The sequence below is a fragment of the Myodes glareolus genome, chromosome 14 (genome assembly GCF_982192425.1).
Source record: "Myodes glareolus chromosome 14, mMyoGla1.1, whole genome shotgun sequence".
Classification (NCBI taxonomy): domain Eukaryota; kingdom Metazoa; phylum Chordata; class Mammalia; order Rodentia; family Cricetidae; genus Myodes; species Myodes glareolus.
This window is the reverse complement of record NC_142039.1, coordinates 16,214,168-16,238,969: the sequence shown is the minus strand read 5'-3', so window position 1 is coordinate 16,238,969 and position 24,802 is coordinate 16,214,168. Positions and strand designations below refer to the sequence as shown.

The following is a 24,802-nucleotide window of genomic DNA, read 5'->3' as shown; positions in this document are numbered from 1 at the left end:
CTGGTCAGATGACATCAGTCGGGTCTCTGCCAGGTCCCTGCCCCTCTGTCTCTCTCGCTGCCACCTCTTGGCACTTGGGACTCACTGAAGATTTACAGCAAGTGTTAATTAAACGGGCCAGTGGTTTCATTCCGTAATGAACACAAATGTCACATTTGGAGCACTGACTTTTAGGGGAGAAACGGGGGCGATAACAACGGGAAAATGCTGTGGATTTCTACAGCCAAGTGCCTCCGATGTTTAGAATTTCAGAGGCTTGAAGTCTTAGCTGGGCACCCAGCTGAATTAAGGCAAGGTCTGGTTAGCTGGGCACCTCATTTAAGATCCATGCCACCATTGTTCTTGTGAGGGACAGGGAGCAGCAACCATCCTTTCAGTCAGGGAAAGAGACATCCTGAGGGCCGAAGGATCACTCGAGATAATAGTTTCCTGTGGTTCCTTGTTGTCCTTTTTCTATTGTTCATTTATTTCAGCTTGCTGTTTATAAAACGGGAGGTTTGAAGAGATGAAGCTAATCTATTTATTCTCACACAAACACAGTGGCCAAGTAAGGTTATTTAGCTGAGTATACTATTCAAGGGACAGAGCTGCAGGAATCTTTCCAGGCACAAACCTGGGCCAACAAAATGCATAGACTTCCTTGGGTGTATAGCTATATTTTCCTCCAATTTTTTTTTTCTTGACCCACTTATTAGGCTCAGTCCCAAGCTGCTTGAACTTGCCTTACGACAGCCAACAATGGCTGGTCACATAGTGATTAGCAATGTAATCAGGGAAGCAGGCAGAAGCGAAGGCAAACAGGTAGGTGGAGGTAGACAGACTGTAAGAAACACACTGCTGAAAATGGGGGACCATTAGCATTGAGCACTCTAGAGAGGCGCTCATGGCAACACACGGGGAGAAAAAAAACGAGAGCTAACTTCAGAGGCCGAGCCTAAGTGGAGATTGAAGGTCTGGGAGGAGCTTGCGGGGGCCTGAATTCCAGGCAGTGTAGTGTGTTGGTAGGTGAGGAGTAAATCTGAGATGCAGAAAACATAGAAGTAGCAAGGAGAAAAAAAAAAGGGCACAGGTGGGAAAGAGGAGGTGCTGTTGGTTGATTCTTAGGGATCTGGCTTGAGGAGGGAGGGGGAGGTCCCTGAGTGTTAGTGTCAGTTACAGGGATAACGAGTGTGTGTTGGGGCAGAAACATGACATCAGTGGGTTCAGGCTGCATTTGGGTGTATATCTGTAGTCGCAGAAAGGATGTGGGAATAGAGTTCAGGCCTGGTGACAGTGATCGGAGCTGTCAGTGAAGGGAGGGGACTGGCAGCCAGGGGTGAGCATGAACCCACATGCTGGAAGAACAGAGGGAGAGAGGACAAGCGAGGCAGACACCAGCATGAAAGTGTGACAGTCGAGCCAGGCACAGAGGGGACAGATGGGGTCAGAGCCTCAGAGCACCACGGACCTGAACACTCAGCAAGGGCATCGTCACCGACAGCCAGAGCCACAGAGCGCCACTCCAGAGGGGCACTGAAGAGTAAGCATCTGGAATATGTAGGTAGAGTCCTCCAGGGACCTCTGGGTGAACTGGAAGCAGGGACGGACGGCTACAAACTGAGAAAGCAGACCCATCTTGCCGAGCAGTTAGATGCACAAAGTGGAGAAAGAGCGAAGGTGGGTACACCACACCAGGGTATTTCCTCAGGTACTGAGGTAACATGCAGTCTTGAAAGGAAAAAGCTGGGGTGAAGTAGCTGAGAGGTGGGGGAAGGGCTGGAACCTAAGCATGCATGGTTTCTGTATTACTGGATGATGAAGTAAGAGTCACTCTTCTTCTGAGGGATATGTGTATGTGTGTGTGTATATGTGTGTAATGCATGTGTTTGCATACACATGTATATGTATATATATATAATGTGCCTGTATGCATATGTAATTGTATGTCTGTAGATAAGTATGTGTCTATGTGGGTATATGCATCTATCTGTCTATATGTGTGTGTTTTGCATGTGTGTATGTTTATGTTTATGTGTATGCATTGTACATGTGCACGTTTTTGTGTGTACAGCAGAGGCTAGAGGAATCTATGAAGCTGAAGCTGATATAATCGAGTCTGTGAAAAAGAAGTAGGCTGATGGAGTGCATTCACATTGGTTTTTGTTTTCTCTGACAAATCCTAAGTGACAGCATCTTCTTCCAGTGAAGGGGACATGGTTAGGAAAGCATTAAAGTACAAAGCAGATTTTATGTGCAGCTCACCTCAGGGAGAATCTGCCTTCTCTCTCAGGGAGCATAAATGGCTGGGTTTGTTAGGGTGCTGTGTGGGCAATCTGAAAAGGGGGAGCTCAGATCACCGCATGTGTGTAGATCCTATGGCCAGTGCCAAGGTGACAGCCACCTGGAGACACTGTTGGAGAGCTGATGTGACAGTAGACAAGGGCCTGAGTTCAGGGAGGACAGAGGAGAGGCAAGGGTGTCAAGAGGTTTTGCAATAGATAATCCATGTACTTAAATCCAGGAAGAGGAGTGGGGAGAGCTCAGGACTTACAGTCCATGCAAGAGGATGGATAACGGCATCACGGACTCCGGGGGACCACCGGGGATGAGGGGAGGAAAGAGGAGGAGTGGGCCAATTATACATTCTTTGGACCTGATGAGTTCGAAGCACGAGCAGGAAACTAAATATAGAAACATGGCATCTTTCAGAAATGCATTTCCATAGGAACTGGAAAGAAAGGAATATTCTGCTGTCTGGCCTGTACACAGGACTAGCAGTGAAGGGTGTCAGGATGGCTCCGTGGTGAAGAGCACTTGCTTTTACAGAGAGCTCAGCTTTGGTTCTTAGTGCCAATACCAGGTAGCTCACAACTGCCTGTAACTCCAGTGCCAAGGGATCCAAAGCCTTCTTCCTGCCCCTGGGAGCACTGCCTGAATGTAGTGTGTATTCAGACAACCCCCCCCAACACACACACACACACACAGAGAGAGACAGAGACAGAGACAGAGACACAGAGAGAGAGACAGAGAGAAGAGAAGGGTTGATCCTAAGTGGGAAGAATTTGGAGATGAATAATTCTTTGCATGTGGGTTCATATGTGCACATGTGTGCAAGCCCACATGTGTATTTTACCCGTGTGAGCACTCAGGCAGGCCAGCAGTCACCTCCAAGTATCTTCCTCAATCACTTTTTTCTACTTTATTTTTGCACAGGGTCTCTCATTGAACCTGATATTTGCCATTTCAATTCACAGGTCCCCGGAGCCACCCGCGCTTGCCCCTCTTCCCAGAGCTAAGTCAATGGATGCTGGGGTCTGAACTCAGTCTCTGTGCTTGCCCAGAGAGCTGTTGACCCACTGAACCACTCGCACCAGCCTGAATTATTTTTCTGAGACCCAGTCTCACACTGCAGCTCAGGACGGCCTTGATCTCAAAACAAACCTCCTACCTTAGCTTCCCTAGTGCTAGGATTACAGGTATGGACCACCAAACTCCCATTGGGAATCTCCACCTAAGAAGTATTCCCTGAGATCCTTGCCAAGACCAACTGAAAGTACCGTTGGCAGGAGCGTCATTTCCAGCTGTAGATTTCGAGTGGATACAGTGTAGCCTTTGGCCAGTCTGATTTCCAGTACTTTCTGCTTCTAGCACCTACTCAGTGTTTCCAGCTTCCTTGTCACTGGATTTAGGCAGAGAAAACAGCTTGGGGGTAACCTGAAAGGGTAGGACATCCTAAGGGACCTCAAAACTCAATGCTTTGCTACCAGGGTTTGAGTCCCCAAGCCTACAGACAATTGGGGTCTGTGAGACATAGAAAATGCCATCGGCATGCAGCCAATCACAATGCTTTTTCCTTCTTAATAATGTTGACAAAAAGAACCAGGAAAATAAAGAATGCTTAAAGAACAAGGGAGCCTCACCTCACCCTAGTTTTAAAGTGTACATGACTTGTTGTGTATGTTCGTGTGAATGTTCGTATGTGTGCAGGTGCACATATATGTGTGTTTGGGGGTCAGAGGTCACCTTCCAGTGTCATTCCCCAGGAGCTGCCCACCTGATTTTTTGAAACTGGTCTGGAAATCATCAAGTAGGCTGGCTAACTGGTTGGAGATCCCAGGGGTTCCTTACAGGCATGTGCTATCATGCCCAGTTTTGTTTTGTTTTGTTTTTTAAAACAAGAGTTCTGGGAATCTAGCTTGGGTAGGTCCTGTAAGTTTTGTTGACTGAGCTATCTCCTTAACCATACACATTTCCCCCGCTTTGAGACAGATCATACTATAAAACCTTGGCTAGCCTAGAACCTTGTGTAGAACAGGTTTGCCTTGAACCCTAAGAGACTTATTTGTCTCTGCCTTTCTAGTACTGGGATTAAATGCATGTCCCACCATAAGCATTTTTTGTTTTTTAGAAATGAAGTAATTTACTAATTGCCTATATTTTGGTACAATAGAAATAATGCTATATTGGGGTGAGTTTCTCATTCTAGGGGTAGGGGCCAGTTTCAAAGCTTGTAATCTCAAGCATATCAAATGGCAATTTGGAGTCCTGGTTGTGCATCAGATAGGGCTTGAACACTTTAAATCCTATTTCTACAGTGTTCCCTGACTGTTGCCATGTCAGAACTGTGCGGCTTCTATAAAGAACTATGGCTCTCCATATGCCAGTTAGGGTTTTTAATATTGTTAAGGTACTTGAAAGACTGACAGTTTGAATACGTATTTGTGTGGCATTAAGCTGTAGGTTGGTCGGACTTACATACAGCTCATCAATGTCTGAAGACCTTCTGTACTAGAAGAGCTGCTTTGGGGAAACTGGGAGCTGGAATAATTATTTCAAAACGAATCACAATACACAGATTTCTAGGACATATGTTAGCAATTGTACACAGATTGGGCCGGCCAAACGGCTTGACCAAGAAAGTGCTACGCTGAACATGTATGGCAACCTGAGACTGAGCCCTAGGAGAAGGGACTCCACAAAGCTGTCCTCTGTCCTCTGACCATATATGCACTGTGACATGCAAGCACATGCACACACATGTACACTGATAATAACAATGGTCATAATAAGCTGTATATAAATTGAAATGTCTTTGTACCAACTCTCAGCACAAACAATAAAATCTCAATTATGGCAAAAAAAAAGCTGTTGGAAGAAGGGGGCGCCCAACATGTGGCTAAGAATATGCCTCCACCTACGATTATAGGTTAATGAACCAACTCTTGCCTAATCCTATCTTCCCCCTCACTGGAATTGTTAGTCTTTGTTTTATAAGGTTATTTCCCATTCATCTGAGACACCATTAGAGAGAATATGGCATTGAAATCATTCCCATCAGTGATGGAAATAGCTGAGATTAGCTCTGATATCCCTGCAGCTGTTAAGCAAATCAAAAAGGCATTAACCGCAAGTTGAAATTTACTCCACCAGCTGAGGTAAAGACACACACTCCAGCCTGTTAAATGGACCCTTTAGCGCTTTGCTTGAGATTTGCTGAATGCTGGTTGTGAGTCAGGGCCGCCAAGTCTAGGACCATAGCCCTGCGCTCTTCAGGGAGAGATGAGTTCAAGCCCCTTGCATCCCACTCCTGGTTTCTGGGAGTGTGTTTAAGAGGAGCAGGGCCTGTAGACTTCACAAAGTGGTTGTTTTGCATGTGAAAACTGAGAATGAAGTGTAGTTGTGTTAGCAAGCTCGAGGTCCTGGGTTCAACCCGCAGTACCAGAAAAAGAAATTAAAACAAAGCCAGCCCTTCCTACCTCTGCAGGAGTGTTGATGGCTCTAAGTTGGGTGCTCAGGGTTGTGTGCCTGGGAGCTGGAGCTCCTGACTGTGCTGCCCATTTGCATTTTAACTCTCCTCTGGCCTGCTACACCCATTCACAAACAGACATGATCAGTCCTAGGGTCTTCAGAGGACAGGGCAATGGTTAAACCTAAAAAGCCCTTCATTAGGGGCAGGAGAGGAGCCTGTTAAAAACACTTGTCAAGCTTGCTCCCTGCAAACAGCATAAAGGTGGAAGAAAAGAATCAATTTCAAAAAGCTGTCCTCGAACCTTTGTATGCATGCAGTGGCATGTATGTGTTTACATATACATATCAAGATCACACATACAGCAACAATGACAAACTAAAAAAAAGTGTTCCCCGGGGCTGGGAAGAGAACTCAATCAGTAAAGTGCTGGCTTTGTAAGCAGGAAGACCTAAGTGTGAACTCCAAAACTCATATTTAAAAAAAAAATCCGGGCATAGTGGCACATTTTTGTAATTCAACACTGGGAAGCAGAGACAGGTGGTTCCCTGGGGCTTGATGGCTAGTCAGCCTGGTCTACTTTGCAAATCCCAGACACTGAGAGACTGTAAACTTAATAGTGCCCAAGGAATGATGCATGAGGTTGTTTTCTGGTTTCTACGTGCACATGTATACATGTAAACACACACACATAAATCACGTCACTACATCACGTATACAATTCTCACGTCACGTTAAGGAAAATTTATTCAAATAGGGAAATGCACACTGTATTTTTCTTTTTGTGTATGTGCATGCATGTTTGCATGTGTCGATAAGAATGTGGAGGCCAGAGTCTAACTAGCCAGTTTGGCTCAGGGACCCCCTGTCTCGGCCTCTTGAGCACTCGTACTATAGGCAGGTCACACATACACACACACACACACACACACACACACACACACACACACACACACACATGCACACACACTGGGGATTTGAACTCTGGTCCTCAGGCTTAAGCTGCAAGTGCTCCATCCACTGATCCATCTCCTCAGCCCTCTGACATCTTTTGATCACTTTATCCTTCCTTGCCAGAAGGGCATTTCAACCAGTCCTATAGGAGAGAAATCCATACATATCAAGGGACCCCAGTGGCACTTAGGACAGAAGCAACAGCCACAGAGGCTTCTTATGGAGCGTCAAGCGGCACCAGAACAAATCCCAGAACTTGTGGCACGATACAAGACTCAGTTTACTTTGAGATGTGTGACTCTCTCCCTCCGCTCCCCCCAAATAAAGTTTATCTTCATTCCACACGTATCCTCACACGAACATGCTAGCCTGCGGCCACTGCACACACTGATGGGCCCAGAGAGGTCATACCTGAGTTTTCATCTTCTCGGAATGTAGCTGTGCTATGGCCTTTGTCCCTAACCTCAGACCAAGAGATACTTGATCTCCCTTTGCCTTTGAGTCTCTTCGTCCTTCCAGACTTCTCTGATGAAGAACAGAGAAGCAGAGCAGGGATTCCAGGAGCACCCACCTGACACAGAAGTACAGAACAACGGGTCCAGACTTCTTGGGGAAGTCGTGCTCCAGGACTCTTCGATCCAGCTGAAGCCAGTTCAAGTGTCCCCTGAGGAAAGGAGAGGCAGCGGGTTAGGTTGTTCGACTGGGCAGGTCTTCAGAGATGAGGGTCTCGGGGGAGGGGGGCAGAACCCACTAGGTTATAGGATGCAGGGGATCTTGAATCCTTCCCGGTATTTCAGTAATGGATGAACACTCAGGGATTCCCTTGGGGAAAGAGTGTCCGAGAAAACTGCTGTATGGCAGGGACAGGACATGAATCATGAAGCCAAGATGAGAGGTCATGCCTGTTTCCTATAATCACAGCTCTCTCTCTTGGCCTCAGTTCCCTCCCCACTCCTTGGGGTGTGCGCTTTCCCTATAGAATTCAGAGCACGCCTTAATAACATGCTAACCGTCCTCACATCGTCCTTCTGGAGGCAGTCGGGATGCCATATGATGCACACTTTCTTAACCGTAAACCTACATAAGATCAAGCCATTATTCCACTTCTAGGGTTCACCCTTCCTTTCTACAAAAGGAGGCATTTGTTGACACAAGGCCTCTTCCACACGAGTTCACAGATACTGTATATGAACACACTAGCATGGCCCAAACCAATCCCAGGGTTTTACCAACAGAAGAATGAGTGAATGACCGTATAGCGCCCAAACGGAATACTACACAGCAACGAAGAGAAAGTGCTACTGCTGTCAGCAGTGATGTAGACGAGCCTGAGCATAGTGAAGCTGAATGGATGAAGCTTCAAACGAAAGATTTAAAAAGGTACAAAATTGTTTGTCCAATATGTTGTTGTAAGACTCTTCCAAAATTTCTCTTTTTGTGTATGTATGTGTGGGTGGGTGTATGTACAAATGTGTAAATTGCATGCTCATGTGTGGGTGTGGGCGTGTAGGCCAGAGGTTGATGTTAGGTGTCTTCCTTAAATATTCCCCTTTTTATATCGCAACAGGGTCTCTCGCTTGCACCCAGAGCTCAGTACTCGGCCTAGTTTAGCTAGTTAGCTTGCTTCAAGGATCCTTTCTCCACTTCTTGAGCCATTGGATTATCAGTGAACCTTGATGGCTGCCCAGCATTCACATGTGTTCTGGGGATCTGAACTCTGGCCTTCATATATACATTCCCGTGAGCCACCTCTGCAGCCTCTTAGATTTGGTTTATAATAGCTCATAAATGCAAGTGAGGGACTGACAGGAGCCAAAGGTCAGTTGTCTCCACGTTTCCCGGGGCTAACAGTAGATGCTAAACAATTTCATTGTTGCTGTTAAGGAAACAAATGCAGGGCTGATGAGATGGCTCAGAGGGTAAGAGCAATGGCTGCTTTGTTCAGAGGTCCTGAGTTCAATTCCAGGCAACCACATGGTGGCTCACAACCATCTATAAGGAGATCTGGTGCCCTCTTCTGGTGTGCAGGCACACATGCAGGCAGAACACTACATACATAACACATAAATCTTTCTAAAAAAAGAAGACAAATGCATCAATTTTTCAATGTGTCCCAGATAGCCATATTCTCTATGCATATGTGTCCTCATGCATATATGTGAGCTCACATGTGTGTGGATTCACATTCATGTATGTGTGCATACGCATGTCCAAAGCTGAGGTCAGATGTCTTCCTTAAGACCTCCCACTTTATTGAAACAGGATCTCTAGCTGAACTCAGAGCTTGCTGATTCCAGCTAGTCTAGTGAGCCACCTTGCCCCAGGGTTTCCCTATCTCTGCCTCCCAGGGGCTGAGAATAAAGAAAGTCTCCTTGCTAGCCCGATTTTTACTTGGGCTCTGCGGGATTTCAATTTTGGTCCTCATGCTTGTGGAACAAACGCTTTATCCACTGAACCGTCTCCCCAGCCCTGAAATCCATTTTCTTAAAGATCAGTGACTGTCACTAGGTACAGCCAATGCTTCTGCCCCAGGTGTGAGGAATTCCTTCTGCTTACCTAGTCTAAGACCCAGGCTCTGCAGTATCATTTACACTGTGGTGGGGTGGGGGCGGGGTGCAGCAAGGATGACCGAAGTGCTTAGCCCCTTCCGGAACAGCACCATTCTTTTTTATTTATCTTAGCGCCACACATAGAACGTCACGCTCCGATGCTTCTCTGGTCACTTGACATAAGGTGCTGTTGTCTGCTGTGATGTGTGACCGTGGTGTGCTCGTCTCAGAGACTGTCATGAGCACTAAATGTCAAGTTCCCAGAAGCAGCTGTGACAGCCTGGGCACGGCAGGCTGGAGCCACTGGCATTCGCTGTCCTGCCATCTAATAGTTAATGAGTGGAAACCCCAAGCCCAGTTCTAAGTAAATTATGTTCCCAGAGCTGATACTGCTGGTCCTTGCTCCCAAGATAAGAAACTGCTTTGGAACTTTGTTTTTAAATAGTAGTAGATGCACATGTGACTTGATGGAGGAGGGTTATCTGCCTATTGTGTTATTTTCATTGGTCAATAAAGAGACTGCCTTGGCCCCTTGATAGGACAGAAAATTAGGTAGGTGGAGTAAACAGAACAAAATGCTGGGAAGAGGGCTATGAGGCAGACGCCATGGAGCCAGCCACCAGGTCAGACATGCTGAATCTCTCCCGGTAAGCCACCACCTCGTGGTGATATACAGATTAATAGAAATGGGTTAACCAAGATGTGAGAGTTAGTCAGTAACTAACTCTCTAGAGATAATGGGCCAGGCAGTGCTTAAATGAATACAATTTGTGTGTTATTATTTCTGGGGCTAAGCTAGCTGTGCGGGAGCCGGGCAGGATGAAAAGCAGGCCTGCCCGCAGCCCCTCACTACAGATGGCGCCAACGTGGATAACTGAATCCACAGAAAGCTTGAGAAAGCTTGGGAACAAATAGAGTAAAGCATGTTTTGTTGGTAGCAGCAATTTCTCAGGTCTGCTCTGTTTGCTAGAGCAAGCAAGTGCTCTCGTCTAAGGGAGGCTTCCTGACTCAGCTTTAGCTGCAAAACTTTGTAGCTCATTAAGAGGTCCTGCCACGAAACACTTACAGTGTTGATCAAAAGCTGAATGCATGCTTTTCGGTTTTCAGCCGTAGCAGGAAAAAAGCTGCGCTGTTTTAAAATGCCGGCTTTCTGGACCGTCCTGCCAGGGCAAACTCTGACTCTTTCAGGCAGTCAGTCCGACTGAGTGTGATCTGTGAGCAGAATGCTGCAGCTTGCTTGCTGGCAAGGACCTTGAAATGCCATAGAGTTGTGGCAGTGAACACAGCTCTGGCTGGTATCTCAGCCGTGAGGCTGGAAAGCTAAAAAATGAGCTGGATCTAACCGTCAAAGCCATGGCTCTCCATATTGATTACTAAATTAAAGGCTTATGAAGTCAGAAAAAGAGAGATATACAGTAAAGAGAGATTCAAAGATGAAAAAAAAAACTCTAAATGGTTTACTATGTGTTAAAAATACATGCAGGTTAAAGGTTAAAGTTCTTAGGGTAAAAAGGGAAGAAAGAGAGTAGTTGGATGTGGTAGAACACACCTTTAATCCCAATGCCAGGGAGGTAGAGGTACTTTGACCTCTGAGACTTTAAGGGACAGAGATAGTTGACCTCTGTGACTTCAAGGTGTAGTAGCACACACCTTTAATCCCAATGCCTAGGAGGCAGAGACAGAAGCATCTCTGAGTCAAGGTATGGTATCACACGCCTTTAATCCCAGCACTTGGGAGGCAGAGACAAGTGGATCTCTGTGAGTTCAAGGACAGCCAGGTCTACAGAGTTATTCCAGGATAAAGATATATACAGAGAACCTGTCTCAAAAAGCCAAAAGTTAAAAGTAAAAATAAAAGAAATAGAGGTTGAAATAAAGCTGCATAAAGATGGAAAATACACAGAGAATCTTGATACTGTGTGTTATTATGCTCTCTTTGAATTGTTTGAATGCTGAGAAAGGAGCAACAGCTGCTATAAGATATTTGTTTATAAATGCTGCTGAACTAATCCAAGATAGGTATGTTGAAAATACCTTGACTTCTGAATTTGGATCTAAGGATATGATACTTTGGAAAGGAGGTTCTTCTTTTGTTTTCACAGAGGATGAGACCCTGTGGATTGCTTCTATCCCAATATGGTATGATAGACCACGTCCTCCTGAAAGGTTGCTGTGAACACCCTCAAAAAATTACTTCATTCAACTATCAACTGAGACGAAGCTAGCAAACAGGTTTACTGTGAAAGACCTGATTAACAGCGTCCCTATTCAGCAGGAAGAAGTTTGGAGAGAAATAACTACGTCCATATTCCCAGATATTGTTTATAAATGTTCTTTTACATTTAAAGGGGGATATGATATAGATATGAATAATTTCATTGGTATGGATTTTAAGGTCAATTTTGTTATATGTATATATATTTCTGATCTTGATTGATGTATTGTGATTGTATAGCTCATTTAAAAATGCAATGTATAATTAAAAATATAGGTTGTTAATGGATAATCATCGATAATAGTCAAGCTTGTAGTAATGTTAGTTTGATTTTGTAGATGTGCATAGATATATTTCAGAGAGACATTCTTCATATCTTTCAAAGACTACAGAACATAGCATTTAATGTTTTAATAACTTAGGACTTTTCATGACAATGAGACACATCTGCTTTTGGTAGCACCAATCTACTTCAAGAGGAAGAAGGGCATCGAAGAGGCTCCTTATGGAGTTGGTTAGCCATTTGGGCAAGAAACTGTTCTTGCCTGGACTGTTGTATAAACTGGACACAGAGAACCCACAGAGAGAGGACTGCTGAACTTGCCTAAAGGTGAGATGATCTTTCGGGGTTCCTGATTCATGAAGGAGTCTGCGAGACATTCTGCGGGACACAGCAGATAGTGACTGAACTGTCTTTAAAAGTTCCTGCTTCATGGAAATGTCTGCTGGATATTATGGGCCTGAACGCCGAAAATGGATGCCCCAACAATACAGAGGAACTTTGGGTCACTGTCCAGGCAGTGAGATGTCTATGTCATTTCTAGAGTTTTGGAAGTTGCTTACTTCTTGTTTACTTAGGTAATATATCATGTGTAATTTTACTATGTTAAAATGAAAGCCTTTCTTTTTTGTTTAAACAGAAAAGGGGGAAATGATGGAGGAGGGTTATCTGCCTATTGTGTTATTTTCATTGGTCAATAAAGAGACTGCCTTGGCCCCTTGATAGGACAGAAAATTAGGTAGGTGGAGTAAACAGAACAAAATGCTGGGAAGAGGGCTATGAGGCAGACGCCATGGAGCCAGCCACCAGGTCAGACATGCTGAATCTCTCCCGGTAAGCCACCACCTCGTGGTGATATACAGATTAATAGAAATGGGTTAACCAAGATGTGAGAGTTAGTCAGTAACTAACTCTCTAGAGATAATGGGCCAGGCAGTGCTTAAATGAATACAATTTGTGTGTTATTATTTCTGGGGCTAAGCTAGCTGTGCGGGAGCCGGGCAGGATGAAAAGCAGGCCTGCCTGCAGCCCCTCACTACAGTGACTTCTGCTAGGTTCTCTGCAGATGCCTCAGCCAATGCCATGAGTCCTGTGTGAGAAGGGACAGAGAGCACTGCAGACTAGGGCACCTTTATGACCCAGCATGCTTGGCAATGGGTCACAGGTGTGCTGCCAACAAGACATTCATTATTGAGCTAAACCTGACCCTGGACCTGCACCAATGAAGCAATTCAGTTAACTGTGACACAGGCACTCGGGCACGGCTTAGGTGATAAAACGCTTGCCACACACATGAGGGTCAAGTCTGACCCATAGCATCCACAGAAAACGGCGGGTGTGATGGGGTGCTCTTCTAACTCCAGATTTTGGGGGGAGGCAGAGACTGAAGGGTCCCTAAAGATTGCTGGTTATTTATTCTTGCCTAATTGTTAAGCTTCAGGTCAATGACATTTGCCTCAAAGCAGGTGGATAATGTTCCTGAGATTGTCTCCTGGCTTACACAGACACACACATGCACACACAGATACACACATGCACACACATATACACATATGCACACACATACAGAAGAAACTCTGATACAGGAAGTGGAAAGTAATAATTCTTAGTTGACCTTTTATGTTCTCAAACGAGGACTATAGCCTCGTGGTGCCTGCGGCCTCTCTAAAACGTAAGCAAACTTTTTTTACGCAAACAATTGTGGAAGAGAAAAAAATGCAAGTCTCCGATGAAAACACAGGGCGAGAGCCCCTCATTTTCTTAACAGGCGTGGGAAAGTACATTCTAATTGTCCTTGCACAATAATGGCTAACCTGTTTTGTCCCTCAAATGTCTAAACACTCCTTAAAAGTTTTCCTTTTCCTTAAGACATGGATATTCAATTATACCATCTGATGAGCAAGTCACAAGATTGGGGACAGGAGACAGAAACTTAATTGCAGTGACAATCAGACATCAACTTGCGGTATGTTTGACTGCTTATTTTGACTGGAGTTATTTAATGTTTGGCTTTTGGGAGGGGATCCTTTGTCTTCTCTTAGTTATTAACTTAAAACCAACCACACTGAACTTCATAGAAGAGAAAGTGGGAAGGACACTTGAACACATTGGCACAGGAGACCACTTCCTAAATATAACCCCAGTAGCACAGACACTGAGAGAAACAATTAATAAATGGGACCTCCTGAAACTAACTGAGAAGCTTCTGTAGAGCAAAGGGCGTGGTCAACAAGACAAAATGGCAGCCTACAGAATGGGAAAAAGTCATTACCAACCCCATATCAGAAAGAGAGCTCATCTCCAAAGCATACAAAGAACTCAAGAAAGTGATCATCAAAAGAACAAATGAGCCAATTAAAAAATGGGGTACAGACCTAAAGAGAAAACTCTCAACAGAGAAAGATAAAATGGCTGAAAGACACTTAAAGAAATGTTCAACATCCTTAGTCATCAGAGAAATGCAAACGAAAACAGCTCTGAGATTCTATCTTACACCTGTAAGAATGGCCAAGATCAAAAACACTGATGACGACTTATGCTGGAGAGGGTGTGGGGTAAAGGGAACACTCCTGCGTTGCTGGTGAGAGTGCAAACTTGTACAAACACTTTGGATCTCATTATGACGATTTCTTGGAAAATTAGGAAACAACCTACTTCAAGACCCAGCAATACCACTTTTGGGTATATAACCAAAGGATGCTCAATCATACCACAAGGACATGTGCTCAGATGTGTTCATAGCTACATTATTTGTAATAGCCAGAACCTGGAAACAACCTAAATGCCCCTTGACTGAAGAATGGATAAGAAAAATGTGGTACATATACACAATGGAGTACTACACAGTGGATAAGAAAAATGACATCTTAAAATTGGTGGGCAAATGGATGGATCTAGAAAACATTATATTGAGTGAGGTAACCCAGACCCAGAAAGACAAATATCATATGAACTCATTCATAAGAAGCTTTTAGACACAAAACAAAGAAAGACCAGCCTACAATTGATAATCCAGAAAATCAAGGCAACAAAGGGAGACATACATGGATCTAATCCACATGGGAAATAGAAAAAGACATGATCTCCTGAGTATATTGGGAGCATAGAGATCATGGAAGAGGGTAGAAGGAGAAGGGAGAGAAAGGGAAGGGAATGGAGAAAGATATATTGCTCAATATAAACAATTTAAAAATATTAAAATTTGAGAATTAAAATAGTAATGCAAGTAATTCAAAAATAAAATGTAAAAACTACTCTCTCTAAGCGAATGCCATGTTGAATGAATGAAAATCTCAGTTATGCTGTCTGTCTGTTCAGTTTCTTCTTTGTGGTTCTCTATAAGCCCATAGCCTTCAGCATGCTGGGAAAGTACTCACGCTAAACCGCTGGCCTTCGTGTCTTCACCCCCCAGTTTACAGTCTCTATACATATGGGAATACTAGATCTGAACTCAGGAGTTGATTCTCAAACTGTTAGAAACGGTGCCTGGAACGTAGCCCTTCTTCAATGTCTTAGACTCCTGGGATATGCCAGACACTATTGGTCCCTGGTAGTCTAAGACCAAGTGGAACTGGTCATTCTTGGATCTGGGTCAAGGGGACAGGATGAAAAGTTCTGACATTGGAGGTCCTGGAACAGGACTTTTGAACTTGGCTGTACATCAGAACAGACTGAAGATCTTTGAAGAAAAAAACAACTCAATTTAAAGTGCCTGGGTTCTTCCACTATATCCCCCATGTGGGAAGGAGTCCTGGCTCCAGCCACGCGTCCGTAAGCTTTCTAGGCTGGAGAGGTGGGAAAGTGGCTAAGAACACGTGTGGTTCTTTCAGAGGCCCAGGTTTTGTTGTCAGCACCCACACGTTTGCTCATAACCATCTGTAACTCCAGTTCTTTAAGACGATCTGTGCTGTTTTCTGTGCATGTAGCACACATACACAAATGCAGGAAAATATTCATTCCACACACGCACATGCGCACTCACACACAGACACAAAGACACCTAATTTTTACAGCACTATTTAAAGATCAAATTTCTCCCAGGGCCTTTGCTTCGGAAAGTCTAAAGCTGTCCAAACTGCCCTCACTTGCCAAGTTCATCACAACTGGGAACACTGAAAGCTCAACACCATCTGCAGCTCTCTTGATTTGGACAGAGTTGGTGCAAATCAAAAGTTACTAAGTGCAATTGAATTCCAGAGCAGGGGAAAAAGCCTCGTAGGCAACCTGGTGATATTGGAGGAGCCCTGTGGCGTAGCTCGTCTAGCAGTGGTGTGGCATCATCGTTTCACAACACTGGGTAAAGTGGGATGGAAGGTGAAGGTAGTCTGTTTTATAATTTATAATTATTTCCAAATAAAAAGCTTCAAAATAAAATAACAACAGGTAAGGCTGTAAAAACTGGTTACCAGCAACATTCAGTGTTCATGGGCATAAAGTTTTATATTGTCGACTCAGACTCTGTCAATAAATACCAGTTATGTGGGGACAGAAGGCTAGGGAAACTTCCCATTTCCTGCCTGCATTTATTTATTTACTTACTTATTTTCTTCCTTCCTTCCTTCCTTCCTTCCTTCCTTCCTTCCTTCCTTCCTTCCTTCCTTCCTTCCTTTTTCTTTCCTCAGGGTTCCTCTAGGCCCCACAAGATGTCAGAATTAACACTGAAGGATGGCAGACAACTTCTCCTTAGGAATCATGCATTCTAATAAGACACTTCCGCTGCTCCAGGGAGGGTCAGTGCTGAGTCTGATTTCCAGCAACACACACACACACACACACACACACACACGGTGGGAGATGCCATGCTAGTGTTACTGGCATGCAGAGGCAGAGGCAAAAGCTGGTATACTTTTGGACATAGGAATCACCAACCCCAGAGCAGGTCACGCCTCCAGGCACAAGGTCCAAAGGGCAACCTTTGTTCTTCCCTTTCTCAAAAGGAAAAGGAGAAATGTTCTGATTACCACAAAGGCCAAGATAATCAGATAATCCAGAGAATCAGGACAGCTCAGCTCCCAACTGCACAGGCCTATAGGACGGCCCATTAGATTCAAGGGTGTGCACCTCCTGCCTTTGATGTGTGGCTTTCACGTCCTCCTCTTCCCTCGGGGAAAGACTGGCTTTCTATCCTTTCATTTTTCCAATCACCGCTCCTGGCTAGGGACATCGGGGCTGTGGTCTGTAACCCTCAGCACACAGACAACTTCTTCCTCTCTGGTCTAAGATAAAATGTTCATTCTTTGACTCTTGTTGACTCTGAAGGGAAGTCTAATTGGGACCGTCCAGAGTTCACGGCCTCTTTGAATTGAGTAAACTTACTTGGGAAATGGGAACAATGCGCCTATGATTAATTGAGGCTTACGGTTTCCTTCTAATCAGTGGGGACAGCTTGGAGAGTAATTAGGGGGTGAATGGGGCTTCTCAACAGAGAGGGTAGAGAATGTCTGTGCTTGGGAAAGTCAGTTTGTCTAGATGTACAGTTTTTTGAAGCGATTCTTCTTTATTACCTGCCAGAGGCTTTCCTGCCTGCACCTCCCAATCTGCTGGTGGAGGCAATTCTAGACCAGAGAAGGCCATCCGCCTGCCTCGCAGGGCCCTGTGGGCTCCAGTCCTAGAGCTGACCTCACTCCATTTATGAGGAAGCCGATGCTTTGCCCTTTCCACTGCTTCTGTTCACCCCCTGCCCTGAACGTCACTTGTGTGTGGGGTGCATGTGTGTGCGTGTGCACAGGTGTGCTGCGTGTGTGCATGTGTGAGATCAGAGAATAACTCAGTTACTGTTTACTTTTCCCTTTCTTTTGGAAAGTTTTATTGATTTATTATTTTCATGTGCGTATGTCTGTGGGTGTCTGTCTTGGTCAGAACGCCTGGAGCTGGAGTTACAGGTGACTGTCAGCCACCCTCTGTGGGTACTGGGAGCCAAGCTCAGGTCCTCTGGAAGAACAACAAGTACTCTCAACTGCTGAGCTATTTCTCCAGTCTTCCCCCTGTAGCTCTTGAGACCGCGTCTCTCGCTGCTGCGTAGGATATGTAGGCTGGTAGGACAGTGAATCTACCTGACAGTAAGAGTAAGTTTGTCCCTGAAGAAGAGATGATATGAATATATATTTTGTGTGCTTGTATACACAGCTAACAAAATCAAATTATTACCTTATTTTATGATAGCCTAATAGAAGTTTTTGCTTAAAAACTATAGGATTGAGCAGAAGTAAAATAAAAATGAGTTAAAACTTTATTTAAGTGTGTTGGTTTCTGCCAACTTGTCCATATTTTATCATAGGAAGACAAATACCTGCAAGAGGGCTTTAAGGAGCAATTGGCACAGTTATCTGGCCGAAGGTTATGCTGTGGGTCCTGTTTGCTAAGGCAGGATGTTGGTTGTTAGTTTTTTTGTTTTTGAGACAGGGTCTCTCTAGGTAGCACTGACTGTCCTGGAACTCAGAGATCTGCCTGTCTCTGCCTCCCGAGTGCTGAGATTAAAGGCGTGGGCCAGTATACCTAGTAAGAAAGGCTATTTTTTATTGCCATTTCAAATGTTTGTGTGCTTTTATTGCTAACTGCAAAACATCTATGTGTAAAATGTTCACGCCGGTCATTTCTACTGCTGTGACAGAAGTTCCCTTTGGTGGGTGTGAGACTGAAGACCATCCTCGGGGGTCACACTATTCCTACAAAAGCTGTAGGAAACTGTGGAGGCTGCTAGGCTTTTCCACAGCATTAGACTGGAATCCTGCCTCCTCCTAAACAAAAAAGAGCTCACTTGTCTTTCTGAGTGCACAGCTGATTGTTGGCTGAGAGCATCCATAACTTCTGCACCTTCCCCATGCTGGGGTTACAGAGGTGTCCCCCAAACCCAAGTTCTGTGGATTGAAGTTAGGCCCTCATGCTTGTGTGTGGATACCTTGTCCAGCCATATACAGATACATGTGTTCACTCTCCCACTGACCAGCACAGACATTGGTTACTCTTGTTTGAGAACTCATCCTACGTTGATAGTCCCACCTCACTCCTGGGGTCTGGGTTGAACTCTACTGTCCTACCCAGCCACTGACCCCATCCTGACTTTTGAGCATTTTGGGAAGACATATCTATATTCCAAAGACCTGGAGGGGTGTGTGGGCATGAATACACACACAGAGGAGACTTCTTAGGGAACGTTTGTTTAAAGTAGGTTATTATTTTGTTTTGTTTTGTTTTCTGGTGCAGGGGATAGAGAAGCAGAGTCTGAGGAACATGGGCGGACAGGAAAAGTGAGGGCAGGCTCTCCGAGAAAGCTACTTCTTGTTCCCAGAGAACATTCAGAGGAGAAACTGTGGGAAGACATGGGGGTGGGTATCTAGGCAGGTCCAATAGTGGGGGAAGGGAGAGCCCAGGAATTGGACTCTGTTTAATAGGCCTCCAGCCATGGGCTTCTCCCGTCCTGAATGTACACAGCTGTTGCTTTCCCTTTCTCTGTGGTTTGGTCTTCTGTCTTTCCTGGTCCCACTCATTTCAGTTGTTTGTGTCGAGGAACTGTCGGTACCCGTAGGCAATCACAGACACCCTGTTACAGCAGAATCAAGGGCCGCGCACATCCAGGAAAGTGCTTCACCTCTCGATTTCAACCCTAGGCCTTAGCTTATTCTTATCTAAGCATTTGGGCTGATCTTCACCGAAGTCTTTTGGCAACAATATACTGAGAGGAAAGAAAATAATTCAACGAGCCTATCCCTTCTTTTATTATAAAACATGACCCAAGCTGGAAGGCTGCTGAAAGCAAACACACTTTTCCATCAGATGGGTGATATGAACTTTGATTTTGTATTCTCTATTTCAGCTTAGAATGTGAAACTGCCCAGCTATCATTTTTCACCCTGAATTTATCATCAACTCCACTTCCTGTTATTGTTTCTCCAATATTGGAGAGAAACATTTACTTTCCAGAAGTTTTCATTTAACCTTAATGAAAACCAAACCCACATAGATCTACTTAAAAAAAATAAACATTTCAGTCTGAACACGAATCTACTTGATTATGAGAACGCTGACCTAATAATTTCATAATATTAGCATCTGTCTAATTATATCCTTTGGCCGCTCCAGGCATGATCACCGGCTTTTGAAATTTAGATGGTGAACTTGGACTAACCCCTAGCCCCCACGGGACCCGAGTGACCTGCAGCTGATTTTGCTGTCACAGCTGAGGTAGGGCAGTTTCCCAGCCTGCTCTTTTGTGTGGGCTCTGGACAGCACTTACGTCTCGTCCGTGAATGCGATTCCAAAGTATTCCTTTTCCTTCAGGTTAAAATGAGATGCCACGAGGTCAAGAAGCTCCTTGGCCAAAAGCTTGGGCTGGAAGAAGAACACAAAGGGAAAGGATTAAGTCTCGAGAGACGTTCAGTAAAACACACCATCAACGTGGGCTCCTAGCAATGTTCCCAGTGTAATATCTGAACACGCAGGCACACTCCATAAACACAAATGCCTATTGCAAAATCCAAAAAGGGACATGGATGTAGTTCAGTTGGTAGAGTTCTTGCCTGGCATGAGGAAAGCCCTGTTTGACTCTTGGTGCAGGGTAAAATTGGTTGTGATGAAGAACGGCTGCAATCCCACAGGAAGTGGGGGTAGGAGGGTCAGGAGTTCAAGATCATCTTCGGCTACATAGCAAGCTTGAGGCTAGCCTGGGCTACATGACACACACAGACACACATATACACAGACAGACTAACAGACAGACAGACAGACAGAGACAGAGAGAGAGAGGGAAAAGGGAAAGGAGAGAGACGGAGGTAGGGAGGGAGGGGGAGAACAAGAGAATAGAGAAAGAAAAGGACTGAGAGACACTAGGGTACTGCTGTATAAAACAGCCAAGCCGATGGTCCCAGGTCACAGATGGCGGCTCTGTAAGGTTGATTCTGTCAACAAACAGCACTCTTGGTCTTTAGTGGGGCTGTCCAGCTTGGGGCTTTCCTTCCCCACTTTATGCTGGACAGGATGATGTCTTTTTTTTTTTTAGTGGGCCTGTTTAGTGAACACAGACAGACCCTCCTATTCTTAGGATAAGGTTATCCTCTGATACACCCATTACAATCTGAAGATGCTGTTACGTCCAAATGTATTTAATGTGAATACCAGAGTTTAGCAACACAGCACTACAGGTGTGAGCTCAAGACCAAACGGTAAACTTAACGCCATGAGATTTATTTTATAACTAAGTTGCAAATTTCTAAGCATGGGTTTGGTAGAGGATGACCTTGCCTTTCTGCACTGAAAGGTTGAACACACCTGCCACAGTGATCACATGGATAACTGGGCGGGGGGGCTCCCGCTTTCAGCATCCTTAGAGGAGATGGTGGCACATGGCCTGATCCAGGGAAAAGATCCAGATGCAACATTCACAGTACTGAATGCACATCGCTTTTGTACCATTGTTGAGTCCAACATCGGTATGCTGAGCCATAGTGAGTCAGGAACTATGTCTATTTGCTGTGTGGTAGGCATTGTTGCAAGCATTTTTTACACATCTTTTACCCTAATCATCCCAAGAAGTTGTCTATCGTACAAGGCAGAAACCAGCCCAGAGATCAGGCAGCTGTTTCTGCCTCCTCCAGACTCTAGGACCAACAGGTCCACAGTCAAAATCTCCCAGAGCCACATGGGTTTGAAGTGATGTAGCACTTCCTCCCCTGCTAGTTAGAGATCAGTGGGAAACCCAACCTGGATGAACCAATGGAATCTAATGCTCCCCAATTTCATTCCTATCGCACTGTACAAGCTGAGGCTAAACCAGCAGGAAATTCAAGATCGGAAGTCAAACCTCCCTTCATGGATAGGAAGAAGTCTACCCTGGGGATGCGGAGGGATGCACGCGGCATGTCTCAGAATTTTGCGAATGAATTAGTAAAGATGCTGCAAGATTGAGTTCTGAGCTTGAGCACATGCTGTGGGATGCTGCGGACTCTGCTGCCCGTGCTACTGTTCTTCCCAGAAGATGCTGGGCTGCATGTAATTTATGGGTTGTATTGAGGCAGCAGGCCAACTGCTTTTTAAAATGTTGCGGATCATAATTTGTCCATCAGAACGACTGCCATCTCTTTCAAAATATTCATAGTCTATCTGTGTTTGCTGATTCTGGAAGTACTTTGAGCTGGGCACTGTAGTACATACCTATGAACTCCAACACTAAGAAGGCTGGAATGGGGATTCGAGGCTAGCTTGTGCTACACAACAAGATCATATCTTAATATCATTTTTCTTTCAATTTAGGATATTCTTTTTGACTTGCCCTGGAAGCATGTTTTAGATTCAACATCCTTGCCAGCAAGAACTCTTCCAGTCCTCGGAATGAATTTAGAATTTTTCAAAAGTCACTTGAGGTCAAGTCTAGTGGGTAGGGGTAGAAAGTCACTTGAGGTCAAGTCTGGTGAGTGGAGAGAGACGAGGTGGTCTCACTTGGGTCGGTCTGGTATTAGAAAATGAGGTGTGACTAAAAGGCAGTTGCTGTGGGTTCTTGTGAACTATGGTGAGCTGACTAACTCATTCTTGTAAAGGACAGTACTGAGATTTCTTTCTGTTTAGGAATGACATTTTAAGGCTATTTGAACGCCCTTGCTTGGCGTGGTGATTTGAATGGGAATGTTGCCCAGAGACTGGTGGGCTTGACACTTGGTCCTCAGTTGGCAGTGCTGTTGGGAAGGTTATTGTACTTTAAGAAAATGGAACCTTGCTGGGGGCACCCATCATTGGAGGTAGGCTTTGAGGTTTTTGTTTTGTTTCGTTTAGTTTTCGAGACAGGGTTTCTCTGTAGCTTTGGAGTCTGTCCTGGAACTAGCTCTCGACTAGAGCTGGTCTCGAACTCAGAGAGATTTGCCTGCCTCTGCCTCCCGAGTGCTGGAATTAAAGGTGTGCACCACCACCTCCCGGCTGGCTTTGAGGTTTTGTAGCCACTTCCTGTGTGTGTATAAAATGCGATGTCTCTCCTTCATGACTACCAGGCCAGCCTCATGCTCCCGCCACTACGTCTTCCCCATCACCAGGTACTCCTGTGATCCCAAATCAACTCTTTCCTCTCTAAATTGGCTTTTTGGATTTTTTGTTTTGTTTTGTTTTGTTTTTTTATTTTTGGTCAGAGCATTTTAATCATAGCAATGGAAAGTAACAAATACAGTTGGAGAGGCAGACATTTACCCAGGAGGAGGAAGGTGCTCATTAGTTACAGAAATGGTTGGGAGAAAATGCAAGTCATGGTATAAGAAGGAAGTCAGGCATGTGTGGAGGGCAAGGGACATGATTAACAGGTATTGGGTACTTGTGCCCTTTGCCAGTGAAGCCCTTTGAAATGACAGAAAGGGACACATGGAGCAACTTCAACTGACAATGTAACATTCACATCCACTTTATACAGCCATGTCTTACAAAGGATTCTCTGAGGCATTGGCCCTCTATTCCAGACACAATTCTGAGAGCTTCCACGTACGACATCATTATCTAAACAACACAGGACTATCCCCCTGCCAGTCGAGACTTAGAGTCAGCAGATAGGCTCTGCTCGGTCTCAGCAAAGCCAGAATTGGAAACAAAGTCTGGACACACACAATGGAATATTCCTCAGACTCAAAGAGGAACAAAATGCAGATACAGGCTACATGAGTGAATCCTGAAGACAGCTAACTGAAAGAAGCCATAAAAAAGATGAATGCCTTTTGTCATCTCACTTGTGAAGACTAAGATCACGTGATTTCACAGGGGTTGCCAGGGGTTGGAGAGGATGAGGGGTTACGGCTTAATGGTTGCAGAATTTCTGCTTCAGATTCTGACAGAATTTTGGAAATGGTGATGAATCTTCGACAACACAGTGCACGAAGTTAGTGCCCCTGAATTGTATGTATATAGAATGTTTAAAATGGTAAATTAATGTGCATATTTACCCCAGTTTAAAAATAAAAAGAAACAAAATATAAGTCCTAGTGTGTCTCAAAGTGGTACTCTTCCTCTGCATTCTGCCCGAGTTTACTACTTCCTGGGTAAGAGGTCCAGTATCATTTGTCATGAAGGACCTGCGCAGGGCTATAACCAGCATACTGGCATCACAGATTTACACATCAGCGCTGTGCACTTAGTTAACGTGAGTCTTCCTCTGATTTTCAAGTCTCAGAGCTTTGGGGATGACTTGATGCCCTGAACAATGGCTGCTCTTTGAGAGATGTGTAGGGGCTGACTTTTGGCCCCTCTAAAATGACAAACTCCTGTGATTTCACCTGTCTCCCCAAACCCTTTTTATATTGGAAAATTTACACCGAATAACTAAACAGCTCAGGCAGCCACAGCTTGGTGGGGGGGGGGGGGTCGGGGGGGGAGGTGACAAACCTGACCCTCTCTGGCGAACTCTGTTCATATCCTGGTGGGGAAATAATTGCTGAAACATGGAGAAATATCAACTGCTTTTCATGAACAGTATGATAGACCCAATGGAAGAAAATCTACCTTAGAAAATCTACCTTAGAAAATCTACCTCAGGGCACCCACAATTTAAAAGCAGAGGAACCATGGCTGGGAGACTCACACACCGTGAGGCTCTGAGCTCAGTCTCCAGAAGGCAAGTTAAGAAGTGTGTGGAGAGTAACCAGAATTTATTCTATACATATAGGAAACTGTCAGATAACTAACTTAATAAAAAGCAAATTCACACTAACCAATGGGAGTCCAACAAGGAAAACAGACCCTGGCACCTTGAGATTACACTGTATGTAATGACCTAATTTCTCTCCCAATAGAAAACACCCATTAGAGAATGGAGGGGAAAAGGTGGGGTTGGCAGTGCAGGCTTGTAATCCAGGACTGAGGACGTAGAGCTAGGCAGACCTCTGGGGCTCCGGGCCAGACTACTTGGACAGCTCTAATTCCCTGTGAGATACTATGTCTCAAAAAAAAAAAAAAGTGAAAGGCACCCAAGGAATGACATGGGAAGTTGCTCTCCAAGCTTTTCATGCACACGCACCTATGTGCATACACATACATCTATGTACATAAGCACATATACAAAATACAATAAAAAATACAAATAGAAGAATCAAATCAGTGATGGGGGAGATGACAGAAGA

The 24,802-nt window shown here is 44.8% G+C and overlaps 1 protein-coding gene across 6 annotated transcripts in view; it reads right to left on the bottom strand.

The window, feature by feature from the left end:
* The window catches only part of Frmd4a (FERM domain containing 4A), a 601,861-nt gene that overhangs the window by 123,590 nt on the left and 453,469 nt on the right, over window positions 1–24,802 (bottom strand). For all 6 annotated transcript variants that reach the window (XM_087896367.1, XM_087896368.1, XM_087896365.1 and 3 more), the window contains 2 exons: window positions 19,957–20,051; window positions 7,251–7,343 (listed from right to left, as the gene is read on the bottom strand). In XM_087896367.1, the coding sequence (XP_087752493.1) occupies window positions 7,251–7,343; window positions 19,957–20,051 (188 nt within the window). The remainder of the gene's footprint in view (window positions 1–7,250; window positions 7,344–19,956; window positions 20,052–24,802) is intronic.